This window comes from Rousettus aegyptiacus, unplaced genomic scaffold (assembly GCF_014176215.1).
Source record: "Rousettus aegyptiacus isolate mRouAeg1 unplaced genomic scaffold, mRouAeg1.p scaffold_m13_p_11, whole genome shotgun sequence".
Lineage (NCBI taxonomy): Eukaryota > Metazoa > Chordata > Mammalia > Chiroptera > Pteropodidae > Rousettus > Rousettus aegyptiacus.
The window spans coordinates 42988046-43008927 of record NW_023416286.1 but is presented as its reverse complement, the minus strand read 5'-3'; the positions used below and the strand labels follow the sequence as shown (position 1 = coordinate 43008927).

Below are 20882 nucleotides of genomic sequence, written 5' to 3'. Positions count from 1 at the left end.
ATAAAAAGTTCAGGATCAAGCCTTTGTGATTACAGGGCCATAAAAACCCATTTTGGCATTTTCAGTGTCTTGCTTTAATTAACTCACAAAAAAAAGAGAAAGAAAAGAAAAAGAAAATTAAGAAAAATTTCATCTCTGAAAAATTTTGAGTTTTAGGTACCAAAAACATTGAGGGAGGCAAAAGTATTATGTAAAGTAGAATATTTTTCTTATTTTTATAAAAAGCCAGCCTATCAAATTAGCAAACTTTTAAGAAGGATGAAATGTTTTAAATATTTTTAAGTGAGGGCTTTACTGTAAGTTTATGGAATGCATTTGTATAAGTGATTTATATAAGTTTTATTACGGTACCATGAAATTACTATGTAAAAGAATTTTTAAAATATGTATCAGTAATATTTCAAAGAGTAGAAAAACTATTATATTCATGAAAGAACTTGGTTACATAACAAATATTCAAGGGGAGAAAGATCTATTAAATATTAAAAATAAGATAGTCAGAAATTAAAAACTCAGTAGATAAATTTAAGGAAATATCCCAGAAAGTAGAACAAAAAGACAAAAAGGAGACAAAAAACAATAAAATTAGAAGACAAGCACAAGATACTCAATAGACAAGTAAAGGGAATCCCAAAAGAAATAAAGAAGATGAAATCATCTACAAAATAATTTGAGAAAAATTCCTAAAACTACAGCACATCGGCATCAACACTGAAATTGTCTGCTAAGTACACAGCACCTGAGTGATTCAAGGCCTATACCTAAACCTATCATCAGGAAAATTCTGAAGCCTAGGAACCAAGATAAGATCCCACAAGTTTCCAGAGACAGAAATAAAAGGCCACATATACAGGATCAAGTATCAGAATAGGGCTTCTCAATAGTAACACTAAAAGTTAAAAGATAATGGAGCCATGCTTTCAAAATTCTGAAGGAAAAAGATTTCATGCCTTGAGTTTTATACACAGTCAAATAATCCAAAATTACAAAACAAACTAGAAAGCACACCTCTGAAAGGCCTTAGGATAATCAGAAGTCGAACTGGCATAATTTTCAAATTCTGTTCTAAGAGTGTTAAATTCATTTTCCAACATGCAAGAGGTCATAATTGTTTATTTCAATACATCCTTTCACAAATGAAACTAGAAAACATGCCATACCGAAATGAGGGAGTAAACCCAAGAAAGAGAAAGAAAGACATAGGACGAAGGTGACAGGGATTCCAACACAGAAAAGAGATCTCATACTTTATCGTACTCTCACTTCTCCTATAGTATGAAACTAAGTTTTCATTATTTAAATAAACACTTAGAAAACTTAAGAGAATTCTAATAAAAGAAATAATAATAAGCAAAAATTATTATTCTGACCATTTTATTAATAGTATTTTTTAAATCACTTACAGAACCAGCTGTGCACTGTCATGTCTCCGACGTGTTATAAGAAATTTTTCCCGCCATTGTACAAAGTTCCCCAGCACATCGCCAGCACCTCCAATTATGTTGATTTTGTTCCTATCTGTCCAAATCTCCAATCCAACTAGCACAATTCGAATGTTTAACATAATATACATCTGGGAAGAAAACAGAAATTAAAGTATATAAAATATATTAAAGAATATACCTTTTAATTTATGATAAAGTAACGCAACCACTTTAAATTAAAAATAGGACTCCTCTGCTCCAAAACAATATCTCCCTCAATATATTGAGACTCTGCTCCAAAACAATATCTCCCTCAATATATTGAGACTCTAACTTCTCAAGGGTCTCAGTTTCTTCATCCGTAAAATAAAATAAAATGAATCCTTTTTATCTTCCATTCTAAAATCTGACCAACTCTGGAAATTTAAGGTTCTTGGTAAATTGGTTCCAAAACTTGCTCTAAATTAATGCAAGCCTACTTATAATCCACATTTATCTCAATTAATGTAAATATACATTTCACTACCAATGAGTAATACCAATGAATTTGATTACAATGTCCTACCTCAAGATCCTGTTGGAGGCATCAGGTAATACATAGTGAACTATACTACCTTTCTAAACTGTTATCTAAAAATTCTGACTACACATACCCCAAAGGTTTCAGAAAAGGGATTATAGAACTCATATCTATTTCTTAGAGATACTGTGAGGAATAAATGAGTTAATAAATGTAAAGCACTTGGCTCAGTTTCTAGCACATTATGAATACTCAATAGAATGCTATTATCATCATCATTATCATTATTATTATGCTTGGCATTCTTATCAGGGAAATGCCTTATAAATGAAATTGTCTTATAAGAACATGTAACTAGGGCTGGGATGGAGCAGCAGGCAGGTGCTAAGTGTCTTTGATTGGTCTCCTTTTGCCCTAAGTCTCTTCACAGAACGAGGCTTGGGGAGGATGTGAGAAGAACGCTCAGCAACTGCTGCCAGGGGTAAGCACCCAATGGACTTCCCTAGTTAGCAGGGGTCCAGCCCAGGAAGAGGCCACCTTGAACTGAATGTGGCAGGCAGGATGCCTCGAGTTAGGCCAGAGCAATGATGAGACAGAGGGGAAATGGAGCAGAACGCCCTGATGCCCAGGTGTGATGGTGTGGGCTGGACCAAGAGGCCCTGAAAAGGTAAAGTATGGGTGTCTACAACACCCCAGAAAGATTCAAAGAAAAGTTCCTTCGCAAGACTAGCAGGAACCCAATGCGTGGCACCCACCCTTACCTATGGCCTCTACTGCTTCCACTGGCATCAGAGTAAGCGTTCCCTACTCATGATGCGCACCCAGGTCACCACCTAGAACTTCACAGATGCAACTGCCTTATTGGGTCTGGCTGCATCTGCTCTCAACCCTGAACCCATAGCCTGGCCTTGAAACCAGAGGCCTAGCCTTGAAAGCTCCATGGAGATCATTCCCAGCCCCAGGAGTAACCTTCGGTCCTTCTACAAGAATTATTCCCTTATCTCCCCTGACAAGCCCCTGTGTCAATGGGAGAGGAAGTAACCAACTAACTGACAGATTTTTTTTTCAGGAACCTCAGGTTCAGTTTAGTTTGAGTTTGTTGCATATTACCATTTGTACTATACCTTTTCCACTCCCTACTTAATAAACTCCAATCCACGTGTAAAATTTTAAAAATTAAAAATAAATAAAAGAACATGTATCTAATTCTTTAATACATACCATTAGATGAATGAATCTCTGTCTCTCTGTCTCTCTGTCTCTCTCTCTCTCTCTCTCTCTCTCTCTCTCTCTCTCTCTCACACACACACACACACACAAACACACTGGTATTATATTATGGTTTTAGAGGAGCAACCTTATCCAAAATAAGGTTCTCTCAGTAAAAATCAAAGATAAATTACAATGACAAAGTGCCTTAGCCTTTCTACTTGAAGGGAAAGTAAATGATAATACAAAATCTCTTGCTTTTCTTTAAGTCTTTCTACAATTATACCTTCCTTTCGAACATAAAAAACATTATAAAACAAAATAGAAAACAGTCCGCTGAAAGATGGAATCAATTAGGCCCTAAGATAATCAGAGCTCAAAATAAGACAATTTTTTAATTCTTTTCTGAGACTGTGAAAGGATAGGATAATCTCAGTTAATGGAAAATAGAACTTACGCTATCCAAGTAGTTTGCTAAATGAATCATCTCTTCTCTCACCACAGTCTCATTTCTTCCCATCATGTCATACTGAAAACAAAAAGGAAAAATCATTATTACCAAAGTAATTTTAAGGAAAAAAATTCTAGAACCTATTACAATGAAGACAGGAATTCAAATATTTCCTCTGAACAAAAATTCAGGCATTTAGATATTCACCAACATCTTAATTTAATAAATCTCAAAGATGTCAGTGATAATAGAAATAAAAGAAAAAAGGTACAAGTATGAAATGAAAAAGCACTGAAATCTTCATTTTCTCCAAATTAGTACAACTTTAAAATGATTTTCTTCTCAATATTTTTATTCATTTTAATGTAAAAATATTTTCAAGCACTTCACAAAGGTAGTTTAAAATAATCGAATGCATAGATAAACACAATCTATAGGATTTCCTGACCCTTGCACCCCTTAGGCTAAAGACATTGCCGATAAACCATCTTTAAACTGAGGACTAAATCAATAATGAAATATTTACCAATGTTCATTAGTTGAAACATTATATGTAAATAAAACATGGAGATAGTTAAAAGTTTAACCATATTAAGTCAAACAGTTGATTAACTGATTCTTTTCCTTGAGACCTAGCTAAATCTAAATGTCTATTTTAACCTTATTTTCATACAACCAACTTATAACTAATTAAAACTAATTTTTAAAGACTGTTTAGTTCTGCTTTATAATAAAGGCATTAATATTAGAATATGTCAGATTTTATCAGTTAGGTATTTTTATCATGATCATCCTAAGCAAGAAAAAATTTCCATAATTTGACAAGATATGATTAAAATTTAACCACTTTTATTTTGAACCATTTTCTACCAGTATATAACAAATCTATCTGTAGAGAGTAATAAAAGAAAAACATTTCAAATCTCTGTCACTTGTCCAAACATTCTACAGAAACTTTTTACCCACTATCTGGGTCAGAGTTCATGCTTATTCATATTCCCTGTGCTTTTTCCGTCTACCACTTGAGGGTAATGAATCTATAGTGAACAAATCTGAATATGTTTCTATCTCTTAATAAATATGGCTTTTTTCAAACTACACAAACTAAGGAATTGTTTTAAAACCATAAAAATCCTTAAAACTGTCACTTACAAAAATAGAACTGCCAGTCGCGTAGTTTCTACAAACAACTTTTTCACGAAGACAACAAAGCTGGCAGTAAAACTCAGAAAAAATATTTCAAATTATCTCTGTTACATTATATGGTGGCTAGAGCTAAAACTGATAATCCTATAAATGCTGAAATAGACCCATTTCTTTTCTTAGTTAAGCACAATTCTTAATACAAATAAGAAAAATCCCTGGTATTAGGCTGAACAGTGAAGTTAATAGTAAATGTCAAGATGGACCATTCTCTTCTATTCCCTTCTAATGCATATCTGGACCTGCAATTTTCAGTCTCTTAAAGTGAAGTATAAGATAGCTGAATTTCTAGACAGCAAAGGAATTTTATTAGGCAAAAGTAATATCTGATCAACTGGTTTTATCACCATAGTCCTTTAAAATCATTTGAAAGGGTCTCAAGACTCTGTGAGGCAGTAGTTACACTTAAGAAATTCAGCTTGAGCAAATCACCCAACAGAAAAGGAAAAAAAAAAAAAACTAATAAAAAATAAAGCCAGAGGTAGTCTCATTTACTACATTCTGCTTCTGGTGGCATTATGAATATTAAGTATACTTAAAAGAATACAAGCCATTTTAGTTTTAAAATTACATTTCAGAAAAATTAGTACAAATATATTTTATGTTTCTTTCATGGGATGCTCACTTCTCATCTGCTTTTCCTGAAAAAGAAGAAAAACTGTCACCAATCCTACCCTTTCCTTGTCTACGACAATGAACAGCTCCACATATCGGGTCTGTGGCAACACAGCTCTTCTTCTCTGTCAAAAACACAAACACCATAAAGGCAAAAAATATAATAATAAGGCTACACGATTTTCATATGTAATGAGCTTACCCTAATCTCTAATCTCTAGTCACTCATTTCATGTCTGCTAAGAGCATCATAAAATTATTTTCCATAATACATCTATAAGCAAAAAACACTTTTTAAAAAGTAATATCTGCCATTTGTACTAAGAAAAATTCTACATAAAGATAATATGAGTCATTCAAGTTTACACAGCAGAATTGTTGATTTTCTAATATCGAAACTACACACACACATACACACACACACACATTTTAATGGTAGTGATTAAAATACAAAGGTAGAGATTAAAATAATCAAAATGCACAGATAAAGGATTTCCTGACCCTTGCACTCCTTAGGCAGAAGACATTGCCAATAAACCATCTCTAAACTGAGGGCTAATAACAAAAGATTAACCAATGTTCACTAGTTGAAACGTTATCTGTAAATAAAATATAGAGGCAGTTAAAAGTTTAACCGTATTAAGCCACACAGTTGATATAACTCTTTTCTTTGACACCTAGCTAAAAATAAATGTCTATTTTAACTTTATTTTCATACGACCAACTTATAACTAACAAAACGTAATTTTTAAAGAATGTATAGCTTTGCTTATGTAAAACTGTGCTGAGAGTTGGAAGAAAGAATATCTATCTATTAATAACCCAGATAAGAAGTGAAGACGAGGTTGTGCCACTTTTAAAAATTGACTAGTTTGGTGATTTTTATAGAAATTAATATAAAGTATACAATAAGCTAAAATTTTAATGTTTTCCAATGATTAAAATTTAAAAAAAAAACAGTCCAATAGTCAAGAGTGCATGGTAAGAGAGGCTGTAAAAATAATTCCATAAACTAGTACGAGTTAATGAAAATATAGTAGAAGAGGCACGTGCCTCTTCCAACACAGCAGCATGATCTCAAACATGGACAGATGAATTGTCTGCAGCTGAGACTGATCTATTCCAAAAAACATTTCAATCTAAGAGACCCATATAAAGAGGAAGCCAGGGAATCCTAATGAAGACTCGAAACAAGGATACAAGTGTCCTCGGAAAACATCTAAAATAAAGTCCCAAAGCCCAATCTCTCTCTCTCTCTGTTTTTCCAACCTACAGCTCAAGAATCACCATTCCAGATTGTGTAAAAGGTATCCAAACAAAAAATTCTACTACTCTCAGAAAGTCAGTGTAATATACTATTATATAGTAATGATAAAAGGAAATACAATTACTACTTAAGATTTAAGCCCTAGTTCCTAAAACAGAGAAGCTTTGCTGTAATTCAACTTGGTGGCAGAAACTGCATATTGCTCATATTGTTCTCCCTAGTAGTTATCACAATGTCTGGCAAATAGTTGGCAAAAACAACAACAACAACAACAATAATAAGCATTGGTTTTAGTGTATAAATACATGACTTTTTAAAACTTTAGTCTGTGTCCACCAATAAACAAATGGATAAAGATGTGGTATGTGTATACGACAGAACATTACTTGGCCAAAAAAAAAAAAAAAAACAGAATCTTACCATTTGCAAAAACATAGATGAATCTAGAGGGTACTATGCTAAGTAAGTCAGAGAAAGATATACTACACAATCTCATTTACATGTAGAATCTTAACAAAATAAATGAAAAAAACAAAACAAAAACAGATACAGAGAACAAATTAATGGTTGCCAGATGGGAGGGGAGTGGGGATGGGTGAAAAAGGTGAAAAGAATTAAGAAGTACAAATTGCCAGTTATAAAAATAGTCATGAAGATGTACAGTACAGCATAAGGAATATATCAACAATATTTTAATAACTATGTATGGTGCCAGATGGGTACTAGACTTATGAGAGTGATCACTTATGAGATATATAAATGTCTAATCACTTATATTGTATACCTGAAACTAATGTAATATTGTATGTAAACCATAATTGAAAATTTTTAAAAAACTAAAAGTGCTCAAAACAATTATGCTTCACTTTATACAAAAAAATAGCTTTCTGTATTCAGCTGCAAAACACACACACACACACACACACGCATGCATGCACACACACACACAAAATAGTCTGAACCATGAAGAAATAAATATGTAATTTCCTTACTCGAAATAGCTGATGAGGCTCTTCCTCGTCATCCTTTATGATTTCTTTCTCTATATCCTTGTTGGAAATCCCACATTTCAGAGGCTCTTTGTAGACATCATCCATCCGATAAAAGATGTGCTCAAAATTAGAGCTGTTTTGCAGGGGTTCAATCCCATAACTCACATTCTCTATATGCAGCAGTCCTCTAAGTGTTGCATTACACATACACAATTTTTAAGAATGAAGGAAAAAAAAGGAAAATGCATCAGAAAACCTGAATTCAAGTCTTACTTTTTAATATGTGTAAGAAAAACTAACATGGTATAGAGAAAAATGTAAGGCTTTAGATTAGAGTCAGGCAGACCTAAATTTAAAGCTTAAGACTACTACTTATAGCATCTCTCTCCAAAAGTTACTTAACCTCTCTAAGTGATTACTGTATAATGGAAGGCAATACAGAATAGTGGCTAAAAGTCTGAAGCAAGAAAACTAGAATTGATTCCCAAATGTTTTCTACTAGCTGTGGGGCTCTCAGCAAGTTATTTAATCTCTGCCTTACTTTACATTCCGCATAAGGTTGTCCTAAAAATGAAATTATTTAATAAGTACAAAATGCTTAGAACATTGCCTGGCACACAGTAACTATTTCATAACTGTTATTAAATGTTGTTACTTAAATGGAGATAATCATAGCATCTTATATAGTTGGTTTGAGAAATAAAAGTAATATTTATGAGTTCAGTCAATCATGTAGTCAACCAACCAGTACAGTGTCATACTACCAGGCCCTTGAGAAATGTAATTTTAATGTCATTATCATTTCATTTGATTGGTGATATAATTTCTTCAAATCTCAGTTTGCACACCTCAGGAGCCCTTTTTCACAGTCATTATCAGACTTAAGCAAAAGAATATAAGTGAAAATTTTGAAAACATAAAGTGCTACAGAAATTTAAAGTACATTTTATCTTAAATAGCAAAAATTATTTAGCAGTCTCAAAAAATAAAATGTTCTCTTTATATAATAAAATTCATCAACTATACTATTTTCCTAAATATTGGAAAGAATGCCAAGAATATCTGAAACACAACTCTAAAGACCTTCAGCAAAATCAAAGTAACATCCAATTTTGTTAAGTCCCCCGAAATGACTTGATTTGGAAACAGAGATAGGTAAAGGGGTAAGAAATAGAGGGGGGAAAAAGAGCTAATAAAAAAAAATTCTCTACCTGAGTCCAAAACAGTCACTAAGAGCAACGGATGAATTATAAACTCCTTCCACATAGCCCCGATAATGACAGTGATCCTGAACGAAAAAAAACTATATTATTTTCAAATACTGTTACATTGCTGAAAATCATCATATAAATTACAGAGCTAATAAAATTATTTAAGGTGAGTAAACTAAAACTTTTATTTATATTATTGGTATCTCGCAATATCACACACATTCTTTAGACCATTTCAAACTACCACCACCCCAAAAGTACACAAATGTTTAGGCAGAATTCTAAAGAATACTAAGTACCAACAGCTCTAGGCCAATAATCTTTAAGCCTAGAAGCTGAACGAGGCAGCATAATGTTATGCTTAACATTTGTAACATTTGAAATCACAGTCAATCCAAGAAGTAATAGCACCCAACTGACATCAAATACAGAAGAGGACCTTGTAACAGGCTAATGATGTCAAGAGAAAAAAAATGTATTATGTAGCAAAAAAAAATGAATTTGATCAGATTATTTTCTTTTCTTACTATAGATCTATTGATATTATTATTAGCTATACATTTAGCATCATTAAGAAATAAAGAGCCTTTATCCTTAATTTTGAGCAAGAAGTTGACCAGTGAAAAAAATAAGACTAATATCATTTACTAATATCAGAATTTTTTAGTACACAATACGATTTTCTCATCTTTAAAACAACTACAAAGCACTAACAAAAAAGCCAAGGGTATAGGGGTATGGAGAACTAGCCCTACCAGACATTAAGCCATATCACAAGGCCTTAATAATCAAAACAGTATGCACTGGTGGTGCACTGAGACCAACCAGTAGAATATAATACAAAGTCTTGAAAAAGCCCAAAGCACATATGGAACTTTATATCATAAAAGTGGCACCTCAAATCTCTGTGACAAAAATGTACTTTTAATAAATGGTGCTTGATCCACTGGTTAGACATTTGGAAAAGAAGGAAATTAGATCCATACCTAACACCATACATAAGTATAAATTCCAAATGGATCAAGAATCTCAACATAAAAAATGACACATACAAGAACTAAAAAAAAAAAACATGAGTGAATTCCTCTTCAGTCTGAGTTAGAGGAAAACTTTCTATCACTCAATAAAGAAATGATAATTTTTACTATATAAAAGAAGTTTTTAAACTTCTACACAAAGATACCAAAACACAAGGTCAAAACTGGGAGAAGATAATATCATAAATAAAGGGTTACTACCCCTAACTATAAACTCTGAAACACTGAAGGAGAAATATTAAAAACCCAATAAAAAACTGGGTAAAAGACATGAACAGATAATTTACAAAGGAGGATATAAAAAATGCACTTATATATGAAAAGATTTTCAATCTCACTCATGATAAAGTAAGAATTCATGAGTCTGTACTGATAATAAACAAATAAGAAGGGAAAATTCTTTCTTAGAGTAGAAAGTACTGATTAATATAGAAGCACTGATGAGATTAGATCACCATTTTAACAACCATCATAAACTGATTCTGGCAAATATTAAATACTAAAACCAATAGGTAAAAATTTGAAAAGTAACAGAATTGTGTATAGTCTCGAGGTATGTAATCACAATATTAATTAAAAAGACAAAAGCAATACCTTTACAGAGGAGAAACCTGGCAGACAACTTAACCAAATGATCGATGTTAACACTGTCAGTATAGTGCTAACTGCATCATTTACTTACTAATATGGTACACTGAGAACCACTCAGTATCACTTCAGTGGTATTCTTGCCAGAAGTACATAACCTAAATCTGATTATGAGTAAACATCTAACAAACTCAAATTGCGAGAGTTTCTACAAAAAGTTGGTTTATATTTCTCAAAAATACCAGTGTTGTGAACTACAAGGAAAGATAAGGATTTCCAGATTAAAGGAGACTAAAGAGACATGAGTACTGAATGCAATATATGAACTTGGATTTCTTTTGTTGTTGTGGAGATGTTGATATGAACAAGACCGACTCCATCTTCGTGGCCCTGATTTCTTATTGTTCACGTTTTTCATGCAGTTTCAGGCAGCATACCAAGGCCTTATAATTAACGGCTATCTGTGTTCTTTAATACTCACACCATAAAGATTCTTGTCAGTAATGGCCAGAATGGCACAGCAACCAAGATAAATATCAAACTAGGTTCTGGCATCAATTATAAGCAACCATCCATCCTAAGATCACCAGGAAGTATGGTTCCTGGCATATCCTGCATTCTTTGTCCCTTTGTCTTGTCAATTATTAGTACATTAGCTACACTATAAAACATTTACCTTAACAATTGTCTGGTAGAAGAGATCAGCTGAGCAGACTATTAAGGTCACCTTCCATTCCAATCCTATCCCTGTTTAAGTAACTTACACTACAATAAATTGTTATACTCTATGCAGTTGCCTGCCTCAATTTTTGGTCTCATGATACCTTCTTGTTTTGGTGGACCCATACCTTTACTCCACCATCATACAGCTAGCTATAAAGGGCATTATTGAGATAATAAACCAAAAACAAAAGTAAGGTATGTAAATTATATACTAATACTGCTTCAATGTTAATTTCCTAATTTTGAGAGCTGTACTATAGTTAAAAAAAAAAATTCCTTGTTTTTAGGAAATTTACAGTGAAGTATTTAAAGGGATGCCATGTCTGCAACATACTCTTAAAATGTTCAGAAATAGAGAATAAAAGATAAAATAAATATAATAAAATCTCAACATTTTGAGAATCTAGGTGAAGGTAGGCATGAATGTTTCATATTACTCATGCAACTTTTCCTGTACGTCTAAAACTGTAAAAAAAAAAAAAAAAAAAAATTTGAAACAATTATACGCCAAAGAGTACAGGCTGAATTTCAACATTTTACAACTTGTTTTTGTGTGGGACAATTCACAACCACTAATGTTTTTTCTTTCTAGCACTTCATAGTTAAAGTATATTGCCTTCTTCTTACTAGAGGAAAAAAATACCTTCTACTATTATAGACAAGGTAACACTTAAGAGATAGTAATACAGTAACTCACAGAATTCAAAAATTAAATGTTTCTAGCTTCAACTACAATAGAAGCTCTCTTGTTTGACAAGACTGAAATCCAGCACTTGGTCATTTACTCTACCAACCTGATGGTATTTTTAAGTAACTTGCTCTTATTGAATCTTTCCAAAGCATTAGATTTAGTCTTTTATAAAACAACAAATCATATTTTGTAAGTTTACAAAACATTAAATTGCATGATGACAGTAAAGGTATAAAAGGCAAAAACAGTTTGGGAAACTGACAAACTATACGCAAAAAACTCAACTAGTGAGAGTAGAAGTACACTGAACTGTTAAAGAACAGCCTACTAGTCACAAGAATCCTGTGAGCTCAAGGCAGTCAATATATTTTCCAAAGGAAACAAGCATCAATTAGTTCAGGGAATTAGTTAAGACTTTTTCAATGCATTTGCAAAGTACTCCAAAATTGTAAGACATAATAATTTGGAGTTTTATTTCATACAGCAGTTCACAAAAAGTGGTTATTAAACTTTGTTTCTTTGTGAAAAATGGCCTTGTGGAAGACACAGATGATGAAAGCCAGATAACAGCTTTACCCACTACTTTAATCTTAAATAACAGAATCATAAGGGGAAATATTTGGCCACGTGCCAAAGTTTTAATTGGTATCTGAAATGTACAGTCACATTTTCATCTAATTACACTAAAATAAAGGCTTTGACTTCTATTTATTTGAAAAGTGCTGCAAAATTACATATCAAACATAAACAATTCAACCTAGCAAAACATCACAAAGTTCAAGGAAAAAATAATACATGTTTAATGGAAACAAAGACTTCTCATAAAAACTATGACAAAAGAAAAAAATATATAATACCTACTGCCAAAAAACATTGTAAAACATTCTTCCCTAATAAAACTAGAAACATTTATGCTCTAATTAAATAACGTGTGAAGCCAAAGTTGACACCTGCCAAGATTTTCAAGAATTCCTGGCCAGTTCTGTCCTCGGGAATACTCTGTTCTCTGATGCAAAGAGGACCACACTTCTTTAGAAAGAATTGTTTTCAGCTTCCAGTCAAGATGACAGAGTAAGGAAATGCTGTGCTTGCCTCCTCTCACAACCACATCAAAATTACAACTAACCTAGAGAATACCCATCATCAGGAGTGGCCTAAAGTCTGGCTAAACAGAAGTCCTACAACTCTGGACACACAGAAGAGGCCACCTTGAGACTAGCAGGAGAGGCAGAGATGCAAATGTGCTGGTCCGACAACTGCATATGGTGGTTAGAATTGGGAGGGATATTCTGGTGGTAGAGAGATGCCCAGAAAAGTGATGGGTCCCTGACCCACACCAGGCTCGGCAGCCCAGGGTTCCAGTATCAGGAAAAGAAGTCCCCAAACTTCTGGCTGTCACCGAATGAGATAGAGTGCCAGTGTAGTCGCAGACATTCCTCTTAAGGGGCCCAAAAGGTGTGGACATACAAAAAATGGACATACAAACCTAGAAGTACAGAGAGTCCAAAACAAGATGAACCCAAAGAGGCCCACACCAAGACACATAATTAAAATGCCAAGGTTAAAGACAGAATCTTAAAAGCAGCAAGTGAAACGTAGTTACCTACAAGGGAGCTCCCATAAGACTGTCAGCTGATTTCTCAACAGAAACTTTACAGGTCAGAAGAAATTGGCACAATATATTCAAAGTGATGAAAAGCAAGGACCTACAATCCTTGTCAAAGCTATCATTTAAAATCAAAGGACAGATAAAGAGCTTCCCAGACAAGAAAAAGATGAAGGAATTCATCGCCACCAAGCCAGTATCACAGGAAATGTTAGAGGGACTTCTTTAAGAAGAGGAGGAAAAAAAAGGATCAAAAATATGAATAATAAAATGACAATAACTACATATCTATCAACAATTATTTTAAATATAAATGAATTAAATGCTTCGATCAAAAAACTGGGTGGCTAAATGGACACGAAAACAAGACCCTTACATATGCTGGCTATGAGAGACTCACTTCAGGTCGAAAGACATATACAGAATGAAAGTTAAGGGATGAAAAAAATGTTTCGTGGAAATAAGAACAAACAAAAAAAGTGGGGGTAGCAACACTTACACAAAAGAGGCTTTAAAACAAAGGCTATAAAAAGAGACAAAGAAGAACCCAGTTACCTTACTTCGGGATATTTATCCAAAGAAACCCAAAACACTACTTCAACGGAACATGTGAATCCGTATGTTCATTGCAGCATTATTTACAATAGTCAAGATATGGAGGCTACCTGGGTGTCCATCAATGGATGAATGAATAAAGAAGAGGTAGCTCGTATATACAATGACATATCACTCAGCCAAAAAAATTGAATGAAATCTTGCCATTTGCAAGTATGGACAGACCTAAAGGGTATTGTGCTGAGTGGAGTAAGTTAGAAAGAGAAAGACAAATGCCATATGACTTCGCATACATGTGGAATCTAAAGAACAAAATAAACAAAACAGAAACAAACTCATAGATACAGAGAACATTTTGATGGTTGCCAGATGGGAGGTGGCTGGGAGTTGGGTCAATAAGGGGAAGAAGAGATTAAGAAGTACAAACTGGTAATTACAAAATAGTTATGAGGATATAAAGTATAGCATAAGAATGAATTCAATACTATAATCACTATGTATGGTATCAGATGGGTACTAGATTTATCAGGGTAGTCACTTTGTAAGTTATATAAATATCTAATCACTATGTTGTACACCTGAAACTAATATAATCTCATATGCCAACTATAAATAAAAAATAAAACATTTGTTAAAAAAGATTAATTACAAAAAAAAGAATTGTTTTCACTGAAAAATTTGAACTGACAACAGCAAATTAGTGTTTGTGTTTAACTAATGGGAAATCAAATGGCTTGATAAGGAAGTAAGATGTGCTTTTGGAGATTTTAACTTTCAGCAAATCAAAAAATCTATTCAAAATATAGCAAACTTTCCCCTTCATAATGAGTAGGGATTATCATTAAATAGAAAATTATTTTTCTGGTCTTTAAAGAAACACCAAACTACTGAGCTGTAACGTACAGTTTAATCTATATAAAGGCACCCACCACCTCCCGAACAAATCTATATATTATAACGTCAAAGGTGACCAGGTGGGTTGTGCAATGTAGCAGTCCTGAGTATCTGAACAGAAGTAATTTTAACATTATAATTGTTTTAAATTCTGCTATAGGATCGAGAGGAAAATATATTACCTGTATATCAGGATGGTCAGAGATCAGAGCCCCTTCCTTGTTGTAGGTATAAACTACAAAATCTTTGGGCAAAAGGTCTCTGGAAGAGGAATAAAACACACCATTTAAAATTATTTTATCTATATACAACTAAGAACACAACTCATAAGGCATTATTCCTAGAAGAGAGGGCTAGGAAAAGAAACTTTTACCCGATATATTATTATTTAAAGGAGTTATCATAAAACTAATAGCAAGTCACAAATGGACTTGCATCTGAAACCATGTGCATTACTTCCTCATAAAGAATGTTAAGCTGCACATTAGTTCTAATGGTCATAAAATGATGGTTGCAAAAAACTCAACACAAGTAATGACCTTAAATTTTTCTGATACAGCTCACACGAGAAGTATAAAGTGTGTTATATAGTACATCATATTTCTATAAGAAAAATAAGCGTTTACTCTTTTCTAAAAGCATTCATCGCCTTAACCTCCTAAGTGCAGTTGCTGAAGGAAACAAGAATTGCTGACTCCTGATGCTTTTTGGCATGTCAAGGGAGCACATTTGTAAAGATAGGGTTCTCTTTGTTAAAGAAAAAAAATATTCAGTGACATTTGTTAAAGATGGTAAGGCAGACTTTATTCAGGACTGCTGTGATAGTTATAAGGCCCAATGCAGGGGGACTTCACAGTGGTGGAGAGAGATCAGGCTCAACTCCAAATGCGGCACAGGCAAGTAGAAATTTATAGCCAAGCAGTAGGGTAGGAGTCAGTGAATGGAAAATTACTATGAGGAAACAACAAGGGCGAGGGAGGCTCTGGCTAAACTAACCTAACAGATTCTTACTATCTTACTAAAGATAGGCCAGGGTGATCAGACATCACCTGGGGGTGGTGGAGGATGAGAAATGTGATCATACATCAGAGAGATCAGATATCAGGAGGTGGGGGTGGGTTTCTTGCTAAACTGACCTAGTAGAGTTCTTGCTAAAACTGGATTTCACAAGTGCAACAGTGGGCTTAGGAGAAGGTTCAGAGGCCCGAGTAAAGTTGGTCAAGGAAAAACTCTGTCATTTGCAGCAGAACTGGAGCAGCGCTATGCTTATCTCCAAAGTTTACGGACAAATCAGGGATGCAATATGCTAGCTAGTGATTTATAACGTGCTATTTATGGTTCTACAGTCCCCTGGAGGAACCCAGGGCTAGCTTGTCTGTTATTGTTCAAAGATGGATAGATTGATGGTTTGCTTGCAGTTTAATCAGTCACACAGCCCAACTAGCTACATAACCAGTGTAGTATAAAAGAACCTCTCTGTAAACTTGGGCATAGGCTCCCCTAAAATGAGGCTTCACACAAATCTCAGTCGTTTGTAAACTGAAAACAAAGCATATCTATGCAACTGAGAAAGGACGATGGGGGGCTCTGCCTGAAAGTTGAACCCCCTGATGATTACTTGTGCTTTCTTTTTCTTGCTGTACTCATCCTTTACCTTTATTAATTAAAGTCTACTTGAGTGAGCTTGGGAGTAGCCTATGGAGTCTTAAGTCCTTTCAATTATCCAACCCTGCTCAATCATTGCAGTCTCCCTTTCTCTCACTGCTCCCTCTTGTGGTGAATTCGAAAAGAATAAACTGGAGATACTTGGCTTTGCTCTGCCCTTCTTCCTCTTCGGAAGTCACTGCCAGCCCAGTGAGAGCACAAATTGACTATGCTTCTCCAGAAGCAGGTCAGCCAGCACATAGCACTGACCATGAATGGCTAAATTTGCCTAATACTGGATTCAGGATTAGCAGGTCCATCAGGCTCTAACCCTTCTGTTTTATTTTTAAATTTGTTCAGCACAGGCAGAAAAAAGATGTGCTATCTTCTTTTCCCCAACCCCATTCTCTGCCAAATATCCCAATGTCAGTGATTATGTATACTCCTCTGCAAGAAGGGTTCACAGCTTTAACCAGATTCTCAAGAGATTCATGACCTCAAAAAAGTTAAGACCACTATTCTGAAGCAATGAGGCAATGAGAGGAAATTACAAGGATTTACTTGAATATAGTCACTCTTTTATTGAATTTCATAACTTCCCCTTTACTAGAAAGAGTATATCTGGGTAATTTTATTGTAAGCTATAGAATGTTAGAGTAGTTAACTCTAAATTACTTTTTTTTCATTAATGATCACTAGCTTTGGTGAACACCTTTCATAAGCCTAAAAACTCTTACAAATGCCTAGAAGTGTATCATTTGCCCACCAATTCAAGAAGCATAGTAATATACACAAAACACAGCATATACATATAAATCACTAGACTTCAGCTCAAATGACTTGGATTTGCACCCTAGTTTGAACATTTACAAACTATGTGACGCTGAGCAAGTCAACTAACCTTCCTGAATCGCATTATTCTTATGCATAAAGTGGGAATAACCACTGCTCTACAATGAAGCTGTTATGACAGTATGAGACAAAGGTTATAAAAATGCTTTGTAAGCTTAAAACTATGCAAACATAAGAAACAATTATTTTATTAAATAATCTTAACTAATTTATATCTCCTTGTAGAAATGAAGAATAGGAGAAAATATTTAGACCTATTAGAATTTTGTACATATTGACATCATTACATAGTGGTCAAGCGGGATCTCTCTAGGGAGTTTTGTGAGAATTAAATAAATAATACACTTAAAAGTACCTGGCACAGTGTCTGGAACACAGAAAATATTCAATAAATGTTAAGTCCCATCAGATACAGTACAAGGTTTTAGAAAACCTGTCTGAAAATCTGTCACACTGTCTGAAATTCTGCCAGAAACTCAGACTCTTTGGCTCAAGTAGCCCTTTCTGAGATGAAAAGTGTTGCTCAAACTTGAAGATGCATATAATTCAACTGGAAAGCTCATTAAAACATAGATTGCTTAGTAACCTCCCAAAATTCTGATTCATTCTAGTGTTGGACCTGAGAATTTGCATTTCAAATAAATCCCCAGGTGCTGCTGCCGGTTCCAGGACAGCACTTAGAGTAGTACTTCCTTAGATGACAACATTTTCCATCCCATCACTCACACCGTACTATCGAAGGGTTTACTAGGTGGTGTTTTTTCTGGGATCTCTCACTAAAAATATTGGATGTTTTGCTACATAAGAAAAGGGAGAAAAGGACTAAAACAGGCCACAGGAAAGTGGGTGCCTCAGCACAGTGAGAAGCTTGGCATTTCGAAAAGGCAACCTAAGAAGACAGATAAACAAATGGGATCAGGTGAAAACACACCAAAATGGGGAGAAAATATTAAAAAGGGGGGGGGAGGGTGAGAGACTACTGTTACAGACTAAATATTTGTGTCCTGTCCTCCTCCCTCAAAAAAAATCACATGCTGAAGCCCTAACTCCCAGTGTGGCTCTATTTGAAGCCGGGGCCACTAAAGAGGTAATTATGGTTAAATGAGGCCATAAGGGTGAGGCCCTGTGCCAACAGAATTAGGGTCGTTATAAGAAGAAACACCAAAGAGCTTGCTCTTCCTCCTACCTCCCATCCCATATACACACACCCTAAAAAGAAGCCATTTAAGCACACAGAGAGAAAATGGCCACCTGCAACCCAATTGGAGAGCTCTCACCAGATACTAATCCTGCTAGTACCTTGATCTTGGACTTCCAGCCTCCAGAACTGTGAGAAATAAATTTCTGTTGTTTAAGTCTGTGGTATTTTGTTACAGCAGCTCTAGGAGACTGATAGAACTACTAAAGACTTCTTTACTCCTACTACTCAGTTTTTTCTTGGACCTATCACAATTAAAAAGCTTTTTTCTTAAATGCAACTTTCTCTTACTTTCAATTATTTTCCCTTGTTCTAATGTCAAGGAAAACACAAAATAGTAAGATTTTTTCCATACTTCTACTCTCTTTATTCTCACTCTTTGTCAATCTACTATATAATACCTAATTAGAAAAGAAACTAATATACTATTGGAAAAAAAATTACTGAAAAGCCAAAGCAAATTAAATTTCTTACTTGTTCCTTTCCAAATGTATGATATGTTCTTTTCCTTCAGCTTGAATGACATAAGACACCTAAATGCACAAAGAAGAAGAAAAGAACAATAAAACACCATCTTATAAATTACTTTTCAACAAGTATTTAGAGGACACTGGAAATTCCATCTGCAATTAAAATAGTTTGGTATTGACTAAAACTGTTTTATGAAAGAACTTTATTATCTGCTCTTAAATAATAAAAACATGCTCTGTCCATTCCTACCTTCCTTTAAGAACCTGTTATGGAAAATTGCCTGCATGTTTATCTAACCTCTACTTAAATTCATTTATAACTGAGCAATAACTTCAGGGATTATTTTTATTAAGTCCATCCACATATTACCTACATTATAAAATAGTTCCTCTTTTGGTTTAAATAAAATGACCCTCTTAGTTTCAAGAAATTATCCTTTATTATACCTCTAATCTGAAAATTGAAAAGAAATTCACATACCCTTACAATTTTGTATCTTCACATGATTTACCACATTTCCTCAATTTTAAAACACACTTTTTTCCCCTCACATGAACACTTCTGAAATCAGGACACACTGTACAAAGGCACAGCAGTCTATCTGGTTGTACTGTTTCTTCTTAATTAGTGGTTCATTAAATAATAGGGGACCTTACAAGAAATGACATCTCAGAGCCGATGAATTTAAATAAGGTAACTTGCACTTACATACATATCTTCAAGCTCATAGGATTCTCTTCTCTACCTCAAACAACTATGAAACAATTTCCCCAGCAACTCACCAGTTCATCAGCCAGAAGCATTTAATCTGACCACTAGAACCAAGAGATTCAGCTTTGCCTTAACTCTTTAACAGAAGAGAAAGTCATCGAGAAAATTCAACAAATAATATAAGAAGTGTCCTCTTATTTTCCCTACTGTGTCTAGACACTAAATTAATATCTTATCAATAAACAGCAGGTTCCCTCTTCTAGGAGACATCGATGTCTGACTTCTAGGCCTAGACCAAATTCCAGATCCTGGCATTCTACTTTCATATCCTGAGTGGGAACCTGATAACTCTTTGTGATCTACCTGGATCTCCACTGTGGCATCAAAAATACCAAGCTCCTTCCATCGCCACAGTTCTGGCATGTGCCTTTCTATCCTTTCTGCTCTTGACCAATCATCTGATATAAAAATGTCACTGTCATCTCCTCTGAGAAGAATTCTGAGAATCTGAGAATTTTTCCGTGATACTATGTTCTTTCCCCAAATATCTAACTGGATTGGTCATTCCTCTCTGTTTTTCACTCATGGGTCACTTTTTCAGTAAGGCCTCTCCAAGCTGTCTTATTAAGAAATACAAACCTTCCTACCCTACTCCTACCCCTACTTCTGCACCCCCTATCCCTCTTCCGGCTTTTAATTTTCTCCAGAGCACTTATTACCATCTTAAGTAATCTATATTATTAATCTATATTATTTATTGGTTTATTGTCTCTTCTTCTCCCCCACTAAAATGGAAGCTCCATAAGGACACAGATTTTTGTCTTTTTTGTTCCCTGCCATATCCCCAACAGCTAAACAGTGCTTCTATTTCTCTAAATATTTATTAGGGTACATGAATGGCATTTATCATGATCACAAGTGTCTATGTGTACAGTACTGATGAAGATATGAACAGAGACACAATAAAGAAGGAAACATAGTCCCTGTGCTGATGAAGAAAAGGAGAAAAAGAATAAGAAA

General features: G+C 34.3%; 1 protein-coding gene across 2 annotated transcripts in view; it reads right to left on the bottom strand.

The window, feature by feature from the left end:
* The window catches only part of ADAM9 (ADAM metallopeptidase domain 9), a 95634-nt gene that overhangs the window by 65705 nt on the left and 9047 nt on the right, over window positions 1–20882 (bottom strand). For both annotated transcript variants that reach the window (XM_016127383.2, XM_016127382.2), the window contains exons 3-9: window positions 19155–19213; window positions 15169–15247; window positions 8893–8969; window positions 7682–7868; window positions 5482–5547; window positions 3611–3682; window positions 1404–1573 (exon numbers count right to left, since the gene is read on the bottom strand). In XM_016127383.2, coding sequence (XP_015982869.1) covers window positions 1404–1573; window positions 3611–3682; window positions 5482–5547; window positions 7682–7868; window positions 8893–8969; window positions 15169–15247; window positions 19155–19213 — 710 coding nt within the window. The remainder of the gene's footprint in view (window positions 1–1403; window positions 1574–3610; window positions 3683–5481; window positions 5548–7681; window positions 7869–8892; window positions 8970–15168; window positions 15248–19154; window positions 19214–20882) is intronic.